The sequence below is a fragment of the Schistocerca piceifrons genome, chromosome 10, assembly GCF_021461385.2.
Source record: "Schistocerca piceifrons isolate TAMUIC-IGC-003096 chromosome 10, iqSchPice1.1, whole genome shotgun sequence".
NCBI classification, from domain to species: Eukaryota; Metazoa; Arthropoda; class Insecta; order Orthoptera; family Acrididae; genus Schistocerca; species Schistocerca piceifrons.
In genome coordinates, this window is record NC_060147.1 from 45591481 (window position 1) to 45613099 (window position 21619).

Below are 21619 nucleotides of genomic sequence, written 5' to 3' on the forward strand. Positions count from 1 at the left end.
CAACATTTCCTGGGGCAGATGTGGACTCTAACCACAATCTATTGGTTATAAACTGCAGATTAAAACTATAGAAACTGCAAAAAGGCAGGAATATAAGGAGATGGGTCCTGGATAAACTGAAAGAACCAGAGGTTGTAGAGGGTTTCACAGAGAGCGTTAGAGAACAATTAACAAGAACAGGGGAAAGGAATACATTAAAAGAAAAATGTGTAGCTTTGAGAGATGAAATCTACATCTACATCTACATTTATACTCCGCAAGCCACCCAACGGTGTGTGGCGGAGGGCACTTTACGTGCCACTGTCATTACCTCCCTTTCCTGTTCCAGTCGCGTATGGTTCGCGGGAAGAACAACTGTCTGAAAGCCTCCGTGCGCGCTCTAATCTCTCTAATTTTACATTCGTGATCTCCTCGGGAGGTATAAGTAGGGGGAAGCAATATATTCGATACCTCATCCAGAAACGCACCCTCTCGAAACCTGGCGAGCAAGCTACACCGCGATGCAGAGCGCCTCTCTTGCAGAATCTGCCACTTGAGTTTAGTAAACATCTCCGTAACGCTATCACGGTTACCAAATAACCCTGTGACGAAACGCGCCGCTCTTCTTTGGATCTTCTCTATCTCCTCCGTCAAACCGATCTGGTACGGATCCCACACTGATGAGCAATACTCAAGTATAGGTCGAACGAGTGTTTTGTAAGCCACCTCCTTTGTTGATGGACTACATTTTCAAAGCACTCTCCCAATGAATCTGAACCTGGTACCCGCCTTACCAACAATTAATTTTATATGATCATTCCACTTCAAATCGTTCCGCACGCATACTCCCAGATATTTTACAGAAGTAACTGCTACCAGTGTTTGTTCCACTATCATATAATCATACAGTAAAGGATCCTTCTTTCTATGTATTCAAAATACATTACATTTGTCTATGTTACGGGTCAGTTGCCACTCCCTGCACCAAGTGCCTATCCGCTGCAGATCTTCCAGCATTTCGCTACAATTTTCTAATGCTGCAACTTCTCTGTATACTACAGCGTCATCCGCGAAAAGCCGCATGGAACTTCCGATACTATCTACTAGGTCATTTATATATATTGTGAAAAGCAATGGTCCCATAACACTCCCCTGTGGCACACCAGAGGTTACTTTAACGTCTGTAGACGCCTCTCCATTGATAACAACATGCTGTGTTCTGTTTGCTAAAAACTCTTCAATCCAGCCACACAGCTGGTCTGATATTCCGTAGGCTCTTACTTTGTTTATCAGGCGACAGTGCGGAACTGTATCGAACGCCTTCCGGAAGTCAAGAAAAATAGCATCTACCTGGGAGCCTGTATCTAATATTTTCTGGGTCTCATGAACAAATAAAGCGAGTTGGGTCTCACACGATCGCTGTTTCCGGAATCCATGTTGATTTCTACATAGTAGATTCTGGGTTTCCAAAAACGACATGATACTCGAGCAAAAAACATGTTCTAAAATTCTACAACAGATCGACGTCAGAGATATAGGTCTATAGTTTTGCGCATCTGCTCGACGACCCTTCTTGAAGACTGGAACTATCTGTGCTCTTTTCCAATCATTTGGAACCCTCCGTTCCTCTAGAGACTTGCGGTACACGGCTGTTAGAAGGGGGGCAAGTTCTTTCGCGTACTCTGTGTAGAATCGAATTGGTATCCCGTCAGGTCCAGTGGACTTTCCTATATTGAGTGATTCCAGTTGCTTTTCTATTCCTTGGACACTTATTTCGATGTCAGCCATTTTTTCGTTTGTGCGAGGATTTAGAGAAGGAACTGCAGTGCGGTCTTCCTCTGTGAAACAGCTTTGGAAAAAGGTGTTTAGTATTTCAGCTTTACGCGTGTCATCCTCTGTTTCAATGCCATCATCATCCCGTAGTGTCTGGATATGCTGTTTCGAGCCACTTACTGATTTAACGTAAGACCAGAACTTCCTAGGATTTTCTGTCAAGTCGGTACATAGAATTTTACTTTCGAATTCAATGAACGCTTCACGTTTAGCTTCTGTTTGTCTGAGAGGTTTTGGCTGCATTTAAACTTGGAGTGGAGCTCTCTTTGCTTTCGCAGTAGTTTCCTAACTTTGTTGTTGTACCACGGTGGGTTTTTCCCGTCCCTCACAGTTTTACTCGGCACGTCTATATCTGGTAAATTGAAATCTCCACCTAAGACTATAACATGCTGAGAATATTTATGTGAAATGTATTCCAAATTTTCTCTCAGTTGTTCCGCCACTAATGCTGCCGAGTTGGGAGGTCGGTAAAAGGAGCCAATTATTAACCTAGTTCGGTTGTTGAGTGTAACCTCCACCCATAATAATTCACAGGAACTATCCACTTCTACTTGACTACAGGATAAACTACTACTAACAGCGACGAACACTCCACCACCGGTTGCATGCAATCTATCCTTTCTAAACACCGTCTGTACCTTTGTAAAAATTTCGGCAGAATTTATCTCTGGCTTAAGCCAGCTTTCTGTACCTATAACGATTTCAGCTTCGGTGCTTTCTATCAGCGCTTGAAGTTCTGGTACTTTACCAACGCAGCTTCGACAGTTGACAATTACAATACCGATTGCTGCTTGGTCCCCGCATGTCCTGAAGGCTGCAGAGGATCAAGTAGGTAAAAAGACGAGAGCTATTAGAAATCCTTAGGCGACACCAGAGATACTGAATTTAATCAAAGAAAGGAGAAAATATAAAATGCAATACACGAAGTAGGAGAAACGGAACACAAACATCTAAAAAATGGGATCGATAGGAAGTGCAAAATGGCTAAGCAGGAAAGGTTAGAAAACAAATGTAAGGATGTAGAAGCATATATCACTAGGGGTAAGATAGATACTGCCTACAGGAAAATTAAAGAGACCTTTGGAGAAAAGAGAACTGCCTGTATGAAATATGAAGAACTCAGATGGAAAATCAGTCCCAGGCAAAGAAGAGAAAGCTGAAAAGTGGAAGGAGTATACAGAGGGGCTATACAAGGGAGATGTACTTGCAGGCAAAGTTAGAGAAATGGAAGAGGACATAGGGGTAAGATGACAAGAATTTGATAAAGCACTGAAGGACCTAAGTAGAAAAAAGGCCCCAGGAGTACACAACATTCCATTAGAGCTACTGGTAGCCTTGGGAGAGACAGTAATGACAAAACTCTTCCACCTGGTGAGCAAGAGGTACGAGACAGGCAAAATACCCTCAGACATCAAGAAGAATATAATAATCCCAATTCCAAAGCAAGCAGGTGCTGCTGACATGTTTGAAAATTACCAAAATGTCACTTTAATAAGTCACAACGGCAAAATACTAACACTAATCCTTTACAGAAGAATGGAAAAGCTGGTAGAGGCCAACCTTAGGGAAGATCAGTTTGGATTCTGGAGAAATGTAGAAACAAGCGAGGCAATACGAACGACTTCCATAGAAGATAGGCATTTGTAGAATAAGAGAAAGCTTTTGACAATGTTGACTGGAATACTCTCTTTCAAATTCTAAAGGTGTCAGGGGTAATTTACAGGGACCGAAAGGTTATTAACAATTTGTACTGAAACTAGATAGCAGTTCTAAGAGTCGAGGGGCATGAAAGGGAAGCAGTGATTGAGAAGGAAGTGAGACAAGACTGTAGGGAATTATAGTCCATGAAGAAGAAACAAAGACTGAGGTTTGCTGATGACATTGTAATACTGTCAGAGACAACAAAAGAGTTGGAAGAACAGTGAACAAAATTGACAGTATCTTGAAAGGAGGATGTAAGACTAACATCAACAAAAGCAAAACGATGATAATGGAATGTAGTCGAATTAAATCAGGTGACGCTGAGGGGATTAGATTACAAAATGAGACACTTAAAGTAGTAAATAGTTTTGCTATGTGGGAAGCAAAATAACTATTATGGTCAAAGTAGGGAGGATATAAGATGTGGACTGGCAATGGCAAGAAAAGTATTTCTGAAGAAGAGAAATTTCTTAACATTGAGAATAAATTAACGCATCAAGAGGTCTTTTCTGTAGCCATGTAGGGAAGTGAAACATGGACAGTAAATAGTTTAGACAAGAAGAGAATAGAAGCTTTCAAAATGTGGTGCTACAGTAGAATGCTGAAGATTAGATGGGTAGATCACATAACTAATGAGGAGGTATTTAATAGAATTAGGGAGAAGAGAAATTTGTGATACAACTAACTAAAAGAAGGGATCAGTTGGTAGGCCACATTCTGAGGCATCAAGGGATCACCAGTTTAGTACTGGAGGGAAGCATGTGAGGTAAAAATCGTAGAGGGAGACCAAAAGATGAATACAGTAAGCAGATTCCGAATGATGTAGGTTGCAGTAGTTACCCTGAGATTAAGAGGCTTGCATAGTATAGAGTAGCACGAAGAGCTGCATCAAACCAGTCTGAAGACCAGAACAATAAATGACACATTTCTTTTGCAACCTAAGTTTTATTTTTTTTTCTCTCATTTATGATTTACTGCTGCAGTATTATTCTGCAGTAGTGGGCTAATGTAAAATTTTTTGTTAGAGTATCAGTTTGTACGAGTCAAAACCACAAAAATTTAACTGAAAACTAAAACAATTAATTTCCGGGTTTTCTCCTGGACGAAAAAATTCCCAGCTATTTGTCGCATTTCCTGATTGTCCCAGGGGTTATACAGCCTATAGGAACATGTGAGGCAATACTGGCCCTATGACTTATCTTAGAAGATATGTTAAGGATGACTAGAATACGCTTTTTGAATTTCTGAAGGTAGCAAAGGTAAAATACAGGGAGCAAAAGACTACTTAACCAGACGGCAGTTATAAGAATCGAAGGGCATGGAAGGGAAAAAGTTGCTGAGAAGGGAATGGGACAGGCTTATAGCTTATCCCCAATGTTATTCGATCCTTACATTGAGCAAGCAGTAAAGGAAACCAAAGAAAAATCTGATGTAGAAATTAAATTTAATGGAGAAGAAATAAAAATTTTGCCATTTGTTGATGGCACTATATTACTGTCTAGAGATGGCAAATGACTCTGAAGAGCAGCTGAATGGAAAGGATAGTGCATTGGAGGAAGAGGGTGGGGGTAATGAACATGAACTAAGGTAAAGGAAGGATAATAGAATTATGACAAATTAAATGAGTCTATGCTGAGGGAATTAGATTAGCAAATGACACATTAAAAGTAGCAGCAAAATAACTGATGATGGAAAAATAGAACAACATATAGATTGGCATTACTCAGAAAACCCTTTCTGAAAAAGAGGATTCTGTTAACAATGAATTAAATTTAAGTGGTAGGATGTCTTTTCCAATGGTTATTTGTCTGCATTGTAGCCTTGTACATAAGTGAAATATGGACAGTAAGCAATCCAAACAAGAAGAGAACAGAGCTTGCGAAATGTGGTACTACACAAGAATGTTGAAAATTCAGCAGGTAGACCAAATAACTGATGAGAGGGTACTAAATAGAATTGGGGAAAACAGAAATTTCTGGCATAACTTTACTAAAACAAGGAATAGACTGAGAACAGACAGCCAGAAACATCAAGAACTGTCCATTTGGTAATCAAGGGAAGTGGAGGGGTGGAGAATAAAAACTGGAGAGTGCGACCAATGCTTGAATACAGTTCAGTTCATTACACAGAGATGAAGAGACCTAAATAGGCCTACGCCCATCTGAACATTTGTTAGGGTACTGTTTCAAAATCTGAAATAAGTCGACAAAGAGTTTTGAGATTTTTGATAACAAGACTTGTCGTTCTATAGTACTATAGATTTTAAATATATATTTCTATACAATATAATAAGAAAATAATTGTAGTTTATGTCTGTCCAATGATTTATTTCAGTACTGTGTAAAAATTCGAAGTAAATCAGTCAAGAACTCCTTGTTATTTTTGAGAATAAAGTTTCCCATTCATTAAGTAAGCATTGGGACTGCTAATAGTTTTAAAAATATCGTGAATCTGATATATCAGTATTTAAAAAAACATCATTATTGGTCGTCAATATATTTAAAAAAGACTTTCGATATATCCACGGAAAAAATATTTAAGTGTCGGAGGGGGAAAATTATCAGCTGCACATTACTGCCAGTTTTAGAGCTGTATATTTAAGAACTGTACATCAACAGGTTGGCTGGCAGCTTTTCTAGGAGCTCTTTGCGGTGTGGGGGAGTAGCCATGTATGTGAAAAACGGTATCCCATTTGAGTCAATTGATGTTTCAAAGTACTGCACTGAAAAGGTGTTTTAATGTTGTGCAGATGTGGTTAAATTTAGTGGAGCTAAACTTCTTACTGTTGTTATTTATAGATCCCCAGACTCCGATTTCACAACATTTTTGCTAAAGCTAGAGGAGGTTCTTGGTTCACTTTATAGGAAATACAAAAAGTTAGTTATATGTGGTGACTTCAATATTCATTGTATAAGTAATTGTGCAAGGAAAAGGATGCTGGTAGGCCTCCTTAATTCATATAATCTTATGCAAACCGTATTCTTTCCAACGAGAGTGCAAGGGAACAGTAGAACAACCATAGACAATATTTTTGTTCACTCGTCATTATTAGGAGGGCATTCTGTTAGCAAAAAGGTGAATGGCCTTTCAGATCATGATGCACAAATTTTAAGTCTAAAAGTTTTTTGTGCTGCAACACATGTTAAATATAGTTACCAACGTTTTAGGAAAGCTGATCCAGTTGCTGTACAGACTTTTGTAAACCTTATCAAGGAACAAGAGTGGCAAGATGTTTATAGTGCTGATACAGTAGACGATAAATATAATGCTTTCCTCAAGACTTTTCTCGTGCTCTTTGAAAGTTGCTTTCCGTTAGAACGTTCAAAACAGGGTACTAGCACAAACAGGCAGCCTGGGTGGCTGACTAAAGGGATAAGAATATCTTGTAGAACAAAGTGGCAATTATATCAAAACGTTAGAAACAGTCAAAATCTGAATGCAGCAGCCCATTACAAACAGTATTGTAAGGTGCTTAAAAAAGTTATTAGGAAGGCAAAAAGTATGTGGTATGCAGATAGGATAGCTAAGTCTCAGGATAAAATTAAAACCATATGGTCAGTCGTAAAGGAAGTGGCTGGTCTGCAGAGACAGGTCGAGAATATAGAATCAGTGCGTAGTGGGGATGTCCGTGTTACTGATAAGTCGCATATATGTACAGTACTTAATAATCACTTTCTGAATATAGCAGGTGAACTAAATGGAAACCCAGTCCCAAGAGGGAATCATATAGCGCTCTTAGAAAAAAGAGTTCCGAGACTGTTACCTGAAATGCTCCTCCATGATACTGACAAGAGGGAGATTGAGTTAATAATTAAATCACTAAAGACCAAGAACTCTCATGGATATGACGGGATATCTAGCAGAATACTGAAGTATTGTTCCACGTATGTTAGCTCAGTACTTAGCCATATCTGTAACTTTTCCTTTAGGAGTGGTCGGTTTCCTGACCGATTAAAGTACTCGGTAGTGAAGCCACTTTATAAAAAGGGAGACAGGGATAATGTTGACAATTATAGACCTATTTCTATGCCATCGGTGTTTGCTAAAGTTATTGAGAGGGTTGTATATACAAGGGTACTGCAGCATTTAAATTCACATAATTTGCTGTCAAATGTACAGTTTGGTTTTAGAAATGGCTTAACAACTGAAAATGCTATAGTCTCTTTTCTCTGTGAGGTTTTGGACGGATTAAATAAAAGGTTGCGAACGTTAGGTGTTTTCTTTGATTTAACGAAGGCTTTTGACTGTGTTGACCACAAAATATTACTGCAGAAGTTGGAACATTATGGAGTAAGGGGAGTAGCTTACAATTGGTTCGCCTCCTACTTTAAGAACAGAAAGCAGAAGGCAATCCTCCGCAATATTGAGAGTGGTAATGATGTTCAGTCCCAATGGAGCACTGTTAAATGGGGCGTTCCCCAAGGGTCGGTGCTGGGGCCACTGCTGTTCCTTATTTATGTAAATGATATGCCTTCTAGTATTACAGGTGATTCAAAAATATTTCTGTTTGCTGATGACACCACCTTGGTAGTGAAGGATCTTGTGTGTAATATTGAAACATTATCAAATAATGTAGTTCATGATATAAGTTCGTGGCTTGTGGAAAATAATTTGATGCTAAATCACAGTAAGACTCAGTTTTTACAGTTTCTAACCCACAATTCAACAAGAACTGACATTTTAATCAGACAGGATGGGCATGTTATAAGCGAGACGGAACAGTTCAAGTTCCTAGGCGTACAGATAGATAGTAAGCTGTTGTGGAAAGCCCATGTTCAGGATCTTGTTCAGAAACTAAATGCCGCTTTATTTACCATTAGAACAGTATCTGAAATAAGTGACATTTCAACACGAAAAGTAGTATACTTCGCATATTTTCATACGCTTATGTCATATGGTATTATTTTTTGGGGTAATTCTTCTGATTCAAAAAGGGTATTTTTGGCTCAAAAACGGGCTGTTCGAGCTATGTATGGTGTAAGTTCGAAAACCTCTTGTCGACCCCTATTCAATAGTCTGGGAATTTTGACATTGCCCTCACAGTATGTATTTTCTTTAATGTCTTTTGTTGTTAGCAATATTAGCTTATTCCCAAAAGTTAGCAGCTTTCACTCAGTTAATACTAGGCAGAAATCAAATCTGCATGTGGAATGCACTTCCTTGACTCTTGTGCAGAAAGGAGTGCAGTATTCTGCTGCGTCCATTTTCAATAAGCTACCACAAGAACTCAAAAATCTTAGCAGTAGCCCAAACACTTTTAAGTCTAAACTGAAGAGTTTCCTCATGGCTCACTCCTCCTATTCTGTCGAGGAGCTCCTGGAAGAGATACAAAATTAAGCAAATTCCAGTGTACATTTTTGATTTTCTTTATTTAAACTAACGACTTGTCGCCTGAATATGTTTCTTATATTTCATTTTATCTGTTTCTACAATCGTGTTATAATTTCATGTATTGACTCGTTCCACGACCATGGAGACTTCTCCTAAATGTGGTCCCACGGAACAATAAATAAATAAATAAAAATAAATAAAACAAGGTAGAAGCTTGCTCATCCCCCTTACAGCAAGAATTGGAAGGAAAACACCATAAAGACCAATCTTGTAATTTAGATTTTTGGTCATCAGTTTCAGCATTTGTATTTGAATGCCGGTGTGCAAAAAATAGCACACTAGTCATGTTAAAAAATTTTTTTTTAACACAACTGGTTTGTTATTTCTTTACACAGAGTATCTTGTTATTCCATTCACACTGCCAGCCCCCAGTGCAATTGGACTGCTACTATATGCCATCTATACTTGCTTCACACAGTCAAAGAGAAAGACTGTTTATTAAGAGTATTGGGGAAAATTATGAAGTATTTTTCCAAATTTTTGGTAACAACATTAAATGACTTGTCTTTATATAGCAGTTGGCTTGTTACACACATACATCCATTGCATACATTATCCTCATACTGTCTTCCATTGACTCATTATCTTTCATCCTTGAGAAGCCAATAAATGAGTTAAGGAGAAATCTGATAAAAATGCAAGAAAACAGAAGCTCTTCTGCAACATCCAGCAATGAATCGCCATCTTTAGTTAATTTACATAAAACAGTTCAACAAAAATGTGTAACAGACAAAAAACGTCTCCGAGACAACTCTAACTCATCCAAGGAGTTTTTCTTAAAGCTTGCAAGTTTTGCATGTACCTGTGAATGACTCGACTCGGCATTTCTGCTATTTGGTGAGTTATCTCCTTTACTCCTAAATTATTTAATGTAAAGAGTATCACACATGCTATGAAAGTTACTCACTTTATTGAAAGGAATGGAGTACTTTCTCATTACTCTCGGAGATATTAGCGACATTTTGTGCCGCAGGAAGGCAGGACAGCTTTTTGAAGCCTCAGGGAAAAATCCTGTTGCCAACCGCTCAAACCTGCGGCCGTGCTCTGGTGGGATGGCATACCTGAAACAGGTAAGGACAAAATTAATTACACAGAATAGCAGTACCATACGAGCGAATTTCAAGCTATGCTTGAAGATGAATGTTCATTCCTTCAAGATAACACACAGATCCTGAAAATCTCTTTTTGTCTTAGGGGAAATTTTTTTTTTCTTTTACAATATTAACCGTTTGGAAATGTATTTGTTCACACAGAAACCACATAAGGCCAACCAAAACATCCATCCAAGCTCATTCTGCAAACTGTAACTCACTTTACTGATTACCACAATCACACAATTTACTTCCAATGAAGGAGGACAATTTTGAATATTGAAATGCATGCTTCAACTTTTATTTTTTCCTATCCACTGTTCCATGCTTCAAGTATGTGATTAGCAGTTGTCTTCATTTCTTTAGTGTTTGTATTCTAACAAGGATTTTTAATTATTACATTACAATTAAATACCCTTCAAAGCAAATAATGAAAAACTAATATCATGGCACTCCATAACAAAGTAACTATACCTCACATGGCACTATGGAGCCTCATTGATAATTAAATAAATAAATTGATTAAGAAACCTTTTTGTGTGTGGTATTCAAGTTTGACACTTTTCTTTGTCCAGTCCTACAGTCTCTCCTTCATTAAATTGGGTTTCTTGGTCCTGGCCCACTCTTTTTTGTTTCCCCATTCATGAGCTCACTTACCAGCTGAAGAATGGACACATTCCTGTTCAGGTTATTTCTGGTTCGTGATTGAAGATGATCCACGCATTCACTGCTGCAATCTCTATGATATTGTAAAATACACCCATCAACTGTCTCCTGCAAGTAACCTTAGTTGAATAGTTAAAAGTTATTTGAATGCCCATATGTTCAGAGCACACTTGGTGGTGGTTTAGAAGGTAACAGTTAAGTTTCTTCTTGCTTTCTTTGTTCACTGCTGCTTCTGGGTGTAGAATGCTGAGAATAATGCCATTCTTATTCTTCCTCCCTCAGTACACTGTTCTAGTGCCCCCTGGTTTATCAGTCTATTTTAGGATGACTGTGGGAAGCGGATCAGAATTGTTCCCATTAACAACGTTTTCTTCTACCAGAATTTTGTGGCAAGCTGATGGGCACTATCTGTTATCACGTTCCTTCCTCAGTTTAGAAACGACTCCACAAAGCAAAGAATGACACACTTTCCCTATTACTGGTTGTGTCTTCAGCTTTGCAAGTGCACTTAAGATACCACATCTGCAGCAATTAAAAACTTGAGTCCAAGTTGGCATGTTTGTTTGGCATCTAGTAGGTAAATCTGCACATTCCTTTTCTCGGGTAACTGCTCATCAACTGCAATAGTGTCACCAGGTTGGTACCAGCAGAGGCAGTTTTGCATGGACTGTTTCCCATATTTCAGAAATGTGAACAAATTTGTCAACACGGGTGCCTCGAGCTCGGGACAATTTCTCAAGTTTGCAGAGTGTGTCTTGTCATTTTATTCCTGACCTATTAGGCCTCCAAGGATGTGATCAAACGACATCTGAACACTTTTTGCACAAAAGGCACCTGTTGAGTACATGAAACGAACCATAGCCTCAGATTACTCCAAAAATATGGTCTAAGTGGTGCTTTTATTCCATTCTGAGCATCTGGTTGTGTGTGTGTATTTTTATGACATGGAGCATGCAATCATCAGAAGGAAGTCAGAAGGTCCTGTTGACAGTCATCTAATCAGTAGCAGGCAAACAAAAAGTGCCATCCCCTCTCCTTTAGGGTGTTCAGAACAGCCCTTCTTCCAGGAAAGAGTATGTCTGTGACCTTCCATTCCATCTCTAGCTGCTGTCTTAACTATTGTGGAAAGAATTGAGATGGGAGTCACTTAAAGTCGTGTTCAATTCACAATCAACTGTCTCTAGTAGAGACCACCACCTGAATATGATAATCCACTTTCTGGTTCAGTATCTCTGTTGAGAGTATGCAAAATTTCTTCGTTAGAAAGACCCTCCTAATGCAACATGACTGAAAACAACTGTTACAGGAGGTAAACTCTACCTGTCTGATGAAGCAAGTAATAATAAGAATACACAAAATACAACAGAAAAATTATGTCACAATATTAGACAATGTATGTATGTAGTATCTCTGTAATTATGAAAGCAGCAACATACTAAAAAGGAGTTAACCAGGGGCTCAACAAACACCTCGAGTTGATCTTTGCACACTTCATAAAAATCAAGAAATTAAACAAATTGCAGTACATTATTGCTAAAAGTAGAAGAAATGAGAAAAAGTCAAAAAGTTTGGAGAAAGCATCTTGAAGACTGAATTCGTCACATCAGAATTAAAAGTTGCAATGTGTGTTTAAAGCCCTTTACTGTTCTATGTTAATATTCACAGCTCCCTGATGGTAGCTACCTACACTTTTTATTTTTTCTTACAGTATTTATTTTTGTATTGTGGCATGCTACAGTGTCTCTATGAAATGAATTTAAAAATTAGAGTTCTTTTAACAAAGAAAAAATATATGTTCCACAATGATTTTAACTATGACAGTTATACATTTATTGAAGATAGTGCTACAAACCCCGATAACACACCAGAGACTATATATGTTGAAGATCCTGTTAAATATGGTTTAATACTATTACTGCCACCAGCCAAACAAAAAGTAGTTTAAATATGGCCTCGCTTACAGTTTTGGGGAATCTCTTAGTGCTGCAAGTATACAAATGTAATGTATGTCACGGAATACTTGTAAGATTGCAAAGTTACCTTTCATCATGCAATAAAACAAAAGCTGTTTTACTTTTCAACAAATGTATAAAAAAAAATCATTGTCTCTCACATGTACATCATATTAAAAGGAGGTGCTGGTAAACTTCAGAGAGGCATTCCACGTGAAACCAATCAATCAAAAAAAACTGAACCTTAATTATTCAGAATTTATCACTTTATCCCACCTATCAAAGCAAGATAAAATCCAAATATATAAATTTTTTTTCAAGTTATGAATTTTTAAAGTTTTCAAAATTGTGCAGTTTTTTCCACGTATCGAAACCTTAAAATGGCCATATCTCAAAGTACTTGAAATAGAGACCTGAAATTTATACCACTTTATTCAGTTTATTATAGGCTTTAAAAAATGTGCTGCCTGACCAAATTCATTAAAACATTCTTCCAAATCCAAAACGTTTTGGAATACTAAAAAATTCCAAATTGGATTTTTTGTTTTGGGGGAGAAAAAAGTATGTTAGTTAATGTGTGTGTCAAATTTCCTGATGGTATTCCATAGGGAACATATAGAAATAAATCTTATTTTAACTATTTGTAATGCCGACTGTATCTCAACTGCACTTTGTTGGTAAGCTAGTTTATTAAGCTACCGTTAAAATGAAATTATTGAGAACTAATTAAGCATACTTTACCAAATCATTTTAAAACTGTATTAAACTATGCCATACAACAACTAACAAAAATAATGCAAAGGACAGCATGCATTTTCTATTTTATATAACTAATTTACAGAAGTAGTTTTGTGTGTGTGTGTGTGTCACATACTTTCACTTCTACTGACAGTAAGTCACTTCACATCACCAGATATGAATCGTTTGGACAAAATTCGCAAAGTATTGGTCAGGGAATAAGAACCAGGGTGCTTTGAGCCTAAGTGATAATGGGGCAGAAAACCGCCAGTATCACGATTTAAAACGCTTAATCGCCCATTAAAATGTTGAAAGACATGTATTGGAGTACAACAAGCACTAAGCCCAGCCCACAAAATGGAATACTATACTTGCTGTGTTCCAACACAAGCAGTTCAACGTTTTATTGGGAAATGAAGCATTTTAATTTACAGTATTCTGGAGTATTGCTCTGCGGTGTGGGATCCGCGTCAGGTGGGACTGACAGATGACATCGAAAAAGTACAAAGAAGGGCAGCTCGTTTTGTATTATCACAAAATAAGGGAGATAGTGTCACAGACATGATACGTGAATTGTTGTGGCAAGCATTAAAACAAAGGCTTTTTCATTGCTACGGAACCTTCTCATGAAATTTCAATCACCAGTTTTCTCCTCCGATTGTGAAAACATTCTGTTGGCACCCACCTACATAGGGAGAAATGATCATCGCAATAAAATAAGAGAAATCAGGGCTCGCACAGAAAAATTTAATTGCTCGTTTTTCCCGCATGCCATTCGAGAGTGGAACGGCAGAGAGACAGCTCGAAAGTGGTTCATTGAACCCGCTGTCAGGCACTTTATTGTAAATAGCAGAGTAATCACGTAGATGTACACGTAATTCATGACACTGGCACATTTGTGTCAGTCACCGGACAATGCTCATACAGAATAAAATCAGTGACTTAAATGCACAGAAAATAAAAATCAAAGTGGTTTCTTAACATCCATATTAATCAGCTGCGAAACAACAACATTATCAAATATTAATTTCCTCCGACTGTTCGAGTAGGATAAAGCATATATGCCATCAGTCACTTCTATGTGAGAAATGATAATCGTGTAGCATAAAAAAGGAGTTTGGCAGAACATTTTATTAAGCCCTAGCAGTCACAGAGACACAAAAGTATCAGGCATTTATGCCTATCAACAGAAGCCAACGCAAAGGAAAAAAATTTTTTCCGATTTTAAGGATTTTGGTAGTCATAAAATTCAAACAGATCCAGATGCTGTTGAACAGATTATAGGGCTTGTTGCTTGCATGTATGACAACAAACAGTGGACGGCTTTTATGCTACCCAGAGATGAAGAAGTAGAAGTAACACGTCATTGTGGATCAACTCTTTCCTCTTCATAACCAAGACGGCCAGATAAATTAACTGTGATAAAAAAAGTTCATACTTTGTAAATCAAATCCCTCAAATGCCACTGGAAGAACATATAGACTTTACACGAAGAGCTGCAAAAAATCTCAAACTGTATTGCACGTGAATGTGCTGTTACATCAGTTATATCATTATTGCTTGGGACAGCGAAGTTATGTCATTTAAATGAAAAGTGCAATTCATAATTTTAGACTCTAATAAGATTGTTGGTGGATCGCCATGCCATCTTTTTTGTTGAAGACGAGTAAAAAATTTCATTTTTCGACACACACTAATAGCACATTGTTAAATAACAACAGCTACATCCTTGTTTAATTAATAATATTGATCAATAGTAATATATCTGTAAAATGAAGGGATTATTATGTAAATTCTGTGTAGTGTTGTTTTGCGAATGTGTTATGGTGTCTGTTAAAATGTTTTCACAATTAACATCAGAAAGCTAATTGTGTATTGAAAATTAAGGGTATAATTCTGTTAATGTAAAAGTGTCACTAAATAAAAATAATAATTTGACAATTTTATTTAGTTTTTGACAGGTTACCCATAAAATTTATTATACGTTCCCGCTGGAACATCATGAAGTTTGACACACAAACTAACAAATAATGTATAAGTAAGATATCTTTTAATGTACAAGTAAGATACCTTTTTCCTCGAAACAAAAAATCCAATTTTGAATTTTTCAAAATTAAAAAATAATTTAATCTGAGAAAATGCAGCATTGTTGTTAATATCATCACACATACTCTAAAGCTTATATGAAACTGAATAATATGATACAAATTTTAGGTCAGTAAGTCCAATAGTTTTTGAGATGTGATTTTAAGGTTTCAAAATGCAACAAAAACGGCACAATTTTGGAAGTTTCAACAATTAATAACTCAAAAATGACAGATCACAAAAGATTTTCATTTGGGATTTCTAACAATGGAAAATCCAAGTAGGAATTTAAGATTTCTCATGCAAACAACTATAAGTGCACAAAAAAATTATCAAAATATGAGATCAAGAACCAGACCATTGGTTGATTTCACACAGACTGATCCCACACTCTTATGACCAATTCCTATTACTTTCACATCAACATGGATGGAAAATTACAGCACGAGTACAGACAGATTTAATGTTAACATATGGCTTTCAACGCAACAGTGGTTGTTAGAAAAGCAAATTAAAGCAAGTTAACACACTAAGTCACTGCCAAAAATGCTTGAAAGTGACAAAATTAACCTCACCCATTCATGATCACAATGAGCAAGCACACGCTGCCGATTACCATATCAGAAGTTTACCAACATCTCAGACACATTTTAACCAAATGAAAGACATACATAGAGCATGTTTCAGTACTGATTAAACAATGGAAAGTCCAGGCTGTCACATCAACAATATTATGAAAAGGATGGATTGTTGCTCAGTGCAAAGATGGCATGATGATTTGGAGACAGGCACAACAAAAGAGACTGTTACAACACATTCAGCTTTCAACTGAAACCTTCTTCAGAAAAAAAAACACACACACACACACACACACACACACAGTGGCTGGAGATAGCCGTCATGTGTGAGCGAGGTGCGCTTGCTTGTGTGACTTTTGTTTCTGAAGAAGACTTCGGCCAAAAGCCCAATGTGTAACAGTTTTCATTGTGCCTGCCTGCAACACAAAGTGTCACCTTTATGATGAGTACCAATCTATACTTTTAATAGTGATCAAACTTTTAATAGTGATGATATTGTGGTTACTAAGATATTGCAAAGAAACATGTCAGTGAAAACAAATATGCGCAGATATTCTGTCAGTCAAGTACTGGATATTAGCAAGACTTGTGACAGGCTGCTCATTACACTTAGCAATCTGAGTACTGAAAATTGGGGGAAAAAGAAAAGACCTTACAGAACAGTAGCTGAATTTCAGAACTGCACCCACAAATACAAAAATTCATAAATTGCTGAAGCTAAAGACAGTCTCCAGCAATATATCTCCTATAAACCTGCAACAAACAGTATACAGCGAAACATTCTTGTAAACTTATTTTTTTACATGTGCAAGTTCCGGGTCTACAATGAGAGCAACTGTGACTGTGGTGACGATATGTTCATGTGGTAGCTAGGGATGAGCAATTACTTCTAATTAATCAATTAGTGGTAATTATTCTGGTAATCTAATTTCAATATACCCATATTTCTTTCACATCAATTCATTTAATGCAATGTATTATCCTTATGACATGGAAACAAATCGGACTGTCCACTAATACTCATCACATACCATCAGCTGAAGCTTGAACATTTCACGTTGACTGTGTCCTGTTTATGATTGCTGCCAACATAAACGATCTAATAGCAGTGGCTCTTATGCAGCGCCACAAAGTTGTGTGTTCTTTGTATCAATTCGGCGAGAATGACATACCAAGCTTGGCTGTAAATACAGCCGTAACCATGGTAAATGCTACTGTCCTGAAGAAACAGACACAGAAGGTTGTTGAAGTCTGAAAATCAAAAGTACAGTTACTGGCTAGTGTAGATAATTTTTGTGGGACCCTAATTTCAATACATCAGGAGCAGAGCTCTTCCACAACAACAAACAAAGCTAATTTAGTGTCTGAAGTTCCGACGATTTACACCAACATGTAACTGACAGAAAATCTCTGCACTTCTGGAAAGACAATGAGGCAGTGTACTTTTTTTACTGTACAGTGCGTCTAATACACATCTAGGAATAGTGGTTCTGGGGTAGAATACACAGAGGATATGGTGGCCAAGACACAGTGGCCAATTTTCACTCAACGAGCTGGGAGAGTTCATTTGTTCTTTCGGAAGGGGCACGTTTGCCAGCTTTCAACAGGTCAACCACACACTGCGATGACAAAGTCAGGGTGCACGCACTGGAGTTTTTCTCAAATGATTTTACAGAATCTATTCAGTGAAAAAAATTTCATTTTTATGTTATAGCTCTGTGTGTCAGCTCATGACATATTTTCACTAAGAGTTTTATATCACCGAACAACACTGTCCTTTGTGGTAAAAGTGGGAAAGCATATCTCGGACTTAATGTTAACTTTACAGTGCAACACATTTTTAATTAAGTTAGTGAACTTGTGCATCAACATGGTGGGAATTTGCCAGTACAGTGCAACCACATTTTATGCAACTTCTTATTCTTTGGAACACTTTTCACGAGTTTTTATAGATTTGCTTGTACGGTATGATACTACACACCATTTGTAACGCATTTTCCAAAACGTCAATTCCAAAACAAGACATCACTGTGGATTAGCATTATGGCAGTAGCAGCAGCGTGCTAGCCAGTGACGTTACAGGTATCACATGACTCGAATGGAGCGTTTTAGCAGGCTTTCAAATTATGAGTTTCATTTTCATTTTTATAAAAGAATACTGAAATTGAAGAGTATAAAAAATCTTGATAGATGCACAAAATGATATAATTAATCATTTAAGGCAACACAAGCCCAATGTACGTGCTCCTACTGTTTTGCTCATTTTAAACTTCCACTCTTACATCACTTTTCTGCTTTTCAGATTTATAAACTGGTAAACAGTCTTCTGTTCTCCCTTCCTTAAATATATCTGCCTCCTTAACTTTATGTTGACTTCTGCACCTATTTCCAAAGCAGACTTTTTTCTCTACACTAACACTAAACATTCCCAGGCCCCAAATTACAAAATTTGATGTATACCCAGTCCACATACGAAATCCACATATTGTGCCCATATTAGCAACAGTTGCAGAAAATGACTATGTCTTCTCATAGCTCTTACGGAAATTTCTTGACAGGTTCGAGTAATATTACATACAAAGAAACGATGACATCTGAATAAAAAAAGGCACGTGAGAAACATTTTACGTCTACTTTCTTTACTTACCATGTCTTTGGTGCCCCAAAATGGAGATAGTTAATACTATAGAGATCCATATCTTCTGTATGCCATGCAAAGGTGGTTTTCCACATTCCAAAATACAAGTACGCGGTGTTAACTCCATCTATGCTAATGCCGTAATCCTCATTCACATAATCTAATATGGTTCCCAGATGGTTTATGTTCCACACCTGCAGACAATATGGTGTACAGAATAACCAACAAAACAGTAATATTTTATAAAATAAATAGAAATAAAGCTGAATATTATTCTTATTTGTAGAATAAAACACGGAAAGATAACATCACAAATATGAACTTATCTCACACAGCAATTAAACAAAATCTGTACCATAGTATATAATATGGATATAATGAGGATCACCCTGTGGCTAAACATGCCTTGGTGCACGGCCAGCACATCTTGGCACAGTGTTACACCGTCCGGGTTATCTGAATACTTCCCACTAACACCAACCTGTCAGAACTCCGGGGATGGGAACTTGCCCTTCAGTATATCCTCTCTTCTCGTTATCTGCCAGGCCTCAACCTCCACTAATTTCAAGTTGCCACTGTTCATACCTCACCTGTCTTTCAACAACATCTTTGCCTCTGTACTTCTGCCTCGAATGACATCTCTGTCAAAACTCTTTGCCTTTACAAATGTCTGTGTATGTGCGGTTGCATATGGGTGTGTGTGTGAGTGTATACCTGTCCTTTTTTTCCCTCCAAGGTAAGTCTTTCCGCTCCCAGGATTGGAATGACTCCTTACCCTCTCCCTTAAAACCCACATCCTTTCGTCTTTCCCTCTCCTTCCCTCTTTCCTGATGAAGCAACCGTTGGTTGCGAAAGCTTGAATTTTGTGTGTTTGTTTCTGTGTCTATCGACCTGCCAGCGCTTTCGTTTGGTAAGTCACATCATCTTTGTTTTTAGATATATAGTATATAATATTTATTTTATAGAGTGATGCAGGCAATATAAACAAAGAAGAGCATTGGCAATCTCCGTTATTTATACCTCATATTTCTATTTCTTCTCTATCTAAATACTTTGGTATGAACAGCAATCCAATGGAAAAAAAAACAAACACTGGCCGATCATTCATGCAATCCACCATATTCAAGAAAACGGAGAAAGCAAAATTGAAATGCATTTTTACTTCGGAATTTCTTGTCAGAGCTGCTGAACAGTAACAAATCTTCAAAAAACTGTACTGTAAGTACTGCAAACAGAACCAAAAAAGCACAGAAAACCATCCCAGCAGTCAGAACTGGTAGTTCCCTTGATTCCAGGCGAAGATCACAAAAAAATCGTTCTCCACCACAATGACCATCTTCAGGTCTGATAACAGAAGTAGCCTCATATCATCATAATACGATTAAATCAAAGCGGCATTGTCAAAGGAAATACACAAAATTATTTTGGCACTGTCAAACACACTATTATAATACAGTGTAAATGAGGGCACAGTGCAGGCTGAATCATAATTTGATCATCATGTTACAAAACATTTTAAATTAATGTCAGAAATCAAATTTTACTCTGTATTATTGCAACATATAGGAGTGAAGTCTCCCCCCATGAACCATGGACCTTGCCGTTGGTGGAGAGGCTTGCGTGCCTCAGGGATACAGATGGCTGTACCGTAGGTGCAACCACAACGGAGGGGTATCTGTTGAGAGCCCAGACAAACGTGTGGTTCCTGAAGAGGGGCAGCAGCCTTTTCAGTAGTTGCAGGGGCAACAGTCTGGATGATTGACTGATCTGGCCTTGTAACACTAACCAAAACGGCCTTGCTGTGCTGGTACTGCAAACGGTTGAAAGCAAGGGGTAACTACAGCTGTAATTTTTCCCAAGGGCATGCAGCTTTACTGTATGGTTAAATGATGATGGCGTCCTCTTGGGTAAAATATTCCGGAGGTAAAATAGTCCCCCATTTGGATCTCCGGGTGGGGACTACTCAGGAGGACGTCGTTATCAGGAGAAAGAAAACTGACGTTCTATGGATCGGAGTGCAGAATTTCAGATCCCTTAATCGGCAGGTAGGTTACAAAATTTAAAAAGGGAAATGGATAGGTTAAAGTTAGATATAGTGGGAATCAGGCGAATACAGGGTTATAAATACAAAATCAAATTGGGGTAATGCAGGAGTAGGTTTAATAATGAATAAAAAAAATAGGAGTGCAGGTAAGCTACTACAAACAACATAGTGAACGCATTATTGTGGCCAAGATAGACACGAAGCCCACACCTACTACAGTAGTACAAGTTTATATGCCAACTATCTCTGCAGATGACGAAGAAATTGATGAAATGTATGATGAGATTAAAGAAATTATTCAGGTAGTGAAGGGAGACGAAAATTTAATAGTCATGGGTGACTGGAATTCGACAGCAGGAAAAGGGAGAGAAGGAAACATAGTAGGTGAATATGGAAATGAAAGAGGAAGCCGTCTGGTAGAATTTTGCACAGAGCATAACTTAATCATAGCTAACACTTGGTTTAAGAGTCATGAAAGAATGTTGCATACATGGAAGAACCCTGGAGATACTAAAAGGTATCAGATAGATTATATAGTGGTAAGACAGATTTAGGAACAAGGTTTTAAATTGTAAGACATTTCCAGTGGCAGACGTGGACTCTGACCACAATCTATTGGTTATGAACTGTGGACAGGAATGGGGGAAAGAAATACAGTAGAAGAAGAATGGGTAGCTGTGAGGGATGAAGTAGTGAAGGCAGCAGAGGATCAAGTAGGTAAAAAGACGAGGGCTAGTAGAAAACCTTGGGTAACAGAAGATATACTGAATTTAATTGATGAAAGGAGAAAATATAAAAATGCAATAAATGAAGCAGGCAAAAAGGAATACAAACGTCTCAAAAATGATATCGACCGGAAGGGCAAAATGGCTAGAGGACAAATGTAAGGATGTAGAGGCTTATCTCACTGGGGGTAAGATAGA

General features: G+C 37.7%; 1 protein-coding gene across 7 annotated transcripts in view; it reads right to left on the reverse strand.

Annotated features, from left to right (window-relative positions):
- LOC124718871 (lysine-specific demethylase 4C-like) overlaps window positions 1–21619 on the reverse strand; it is a 380259-nt gene that overhangs the window by 347950 nt on the left and 10690 nt on the right. For all 7 annotated transcript variants that reach the window (XR_007005926.1, XM_047244505.1, XM_047244509.1 and 4 more), the window contains exons 5-6: window positions 18662–18846; window positions 9812–9965 (exon numbers count right to left, since the gene is read on the reverse strand). Coding sequence is in view for 6 of the 7 variants with exons in the window: in XM_047244505.1 (XP_047100461.1) it covers window positions 9812–9965; window positions 18662–18846 (339 nt within the window). In the remaining variant the exon portion in view is untranslated. The remainder of the gene's footprint in view (window positions 1–9811; window positions 9966–18661; window positions 18847–21619) is intronic.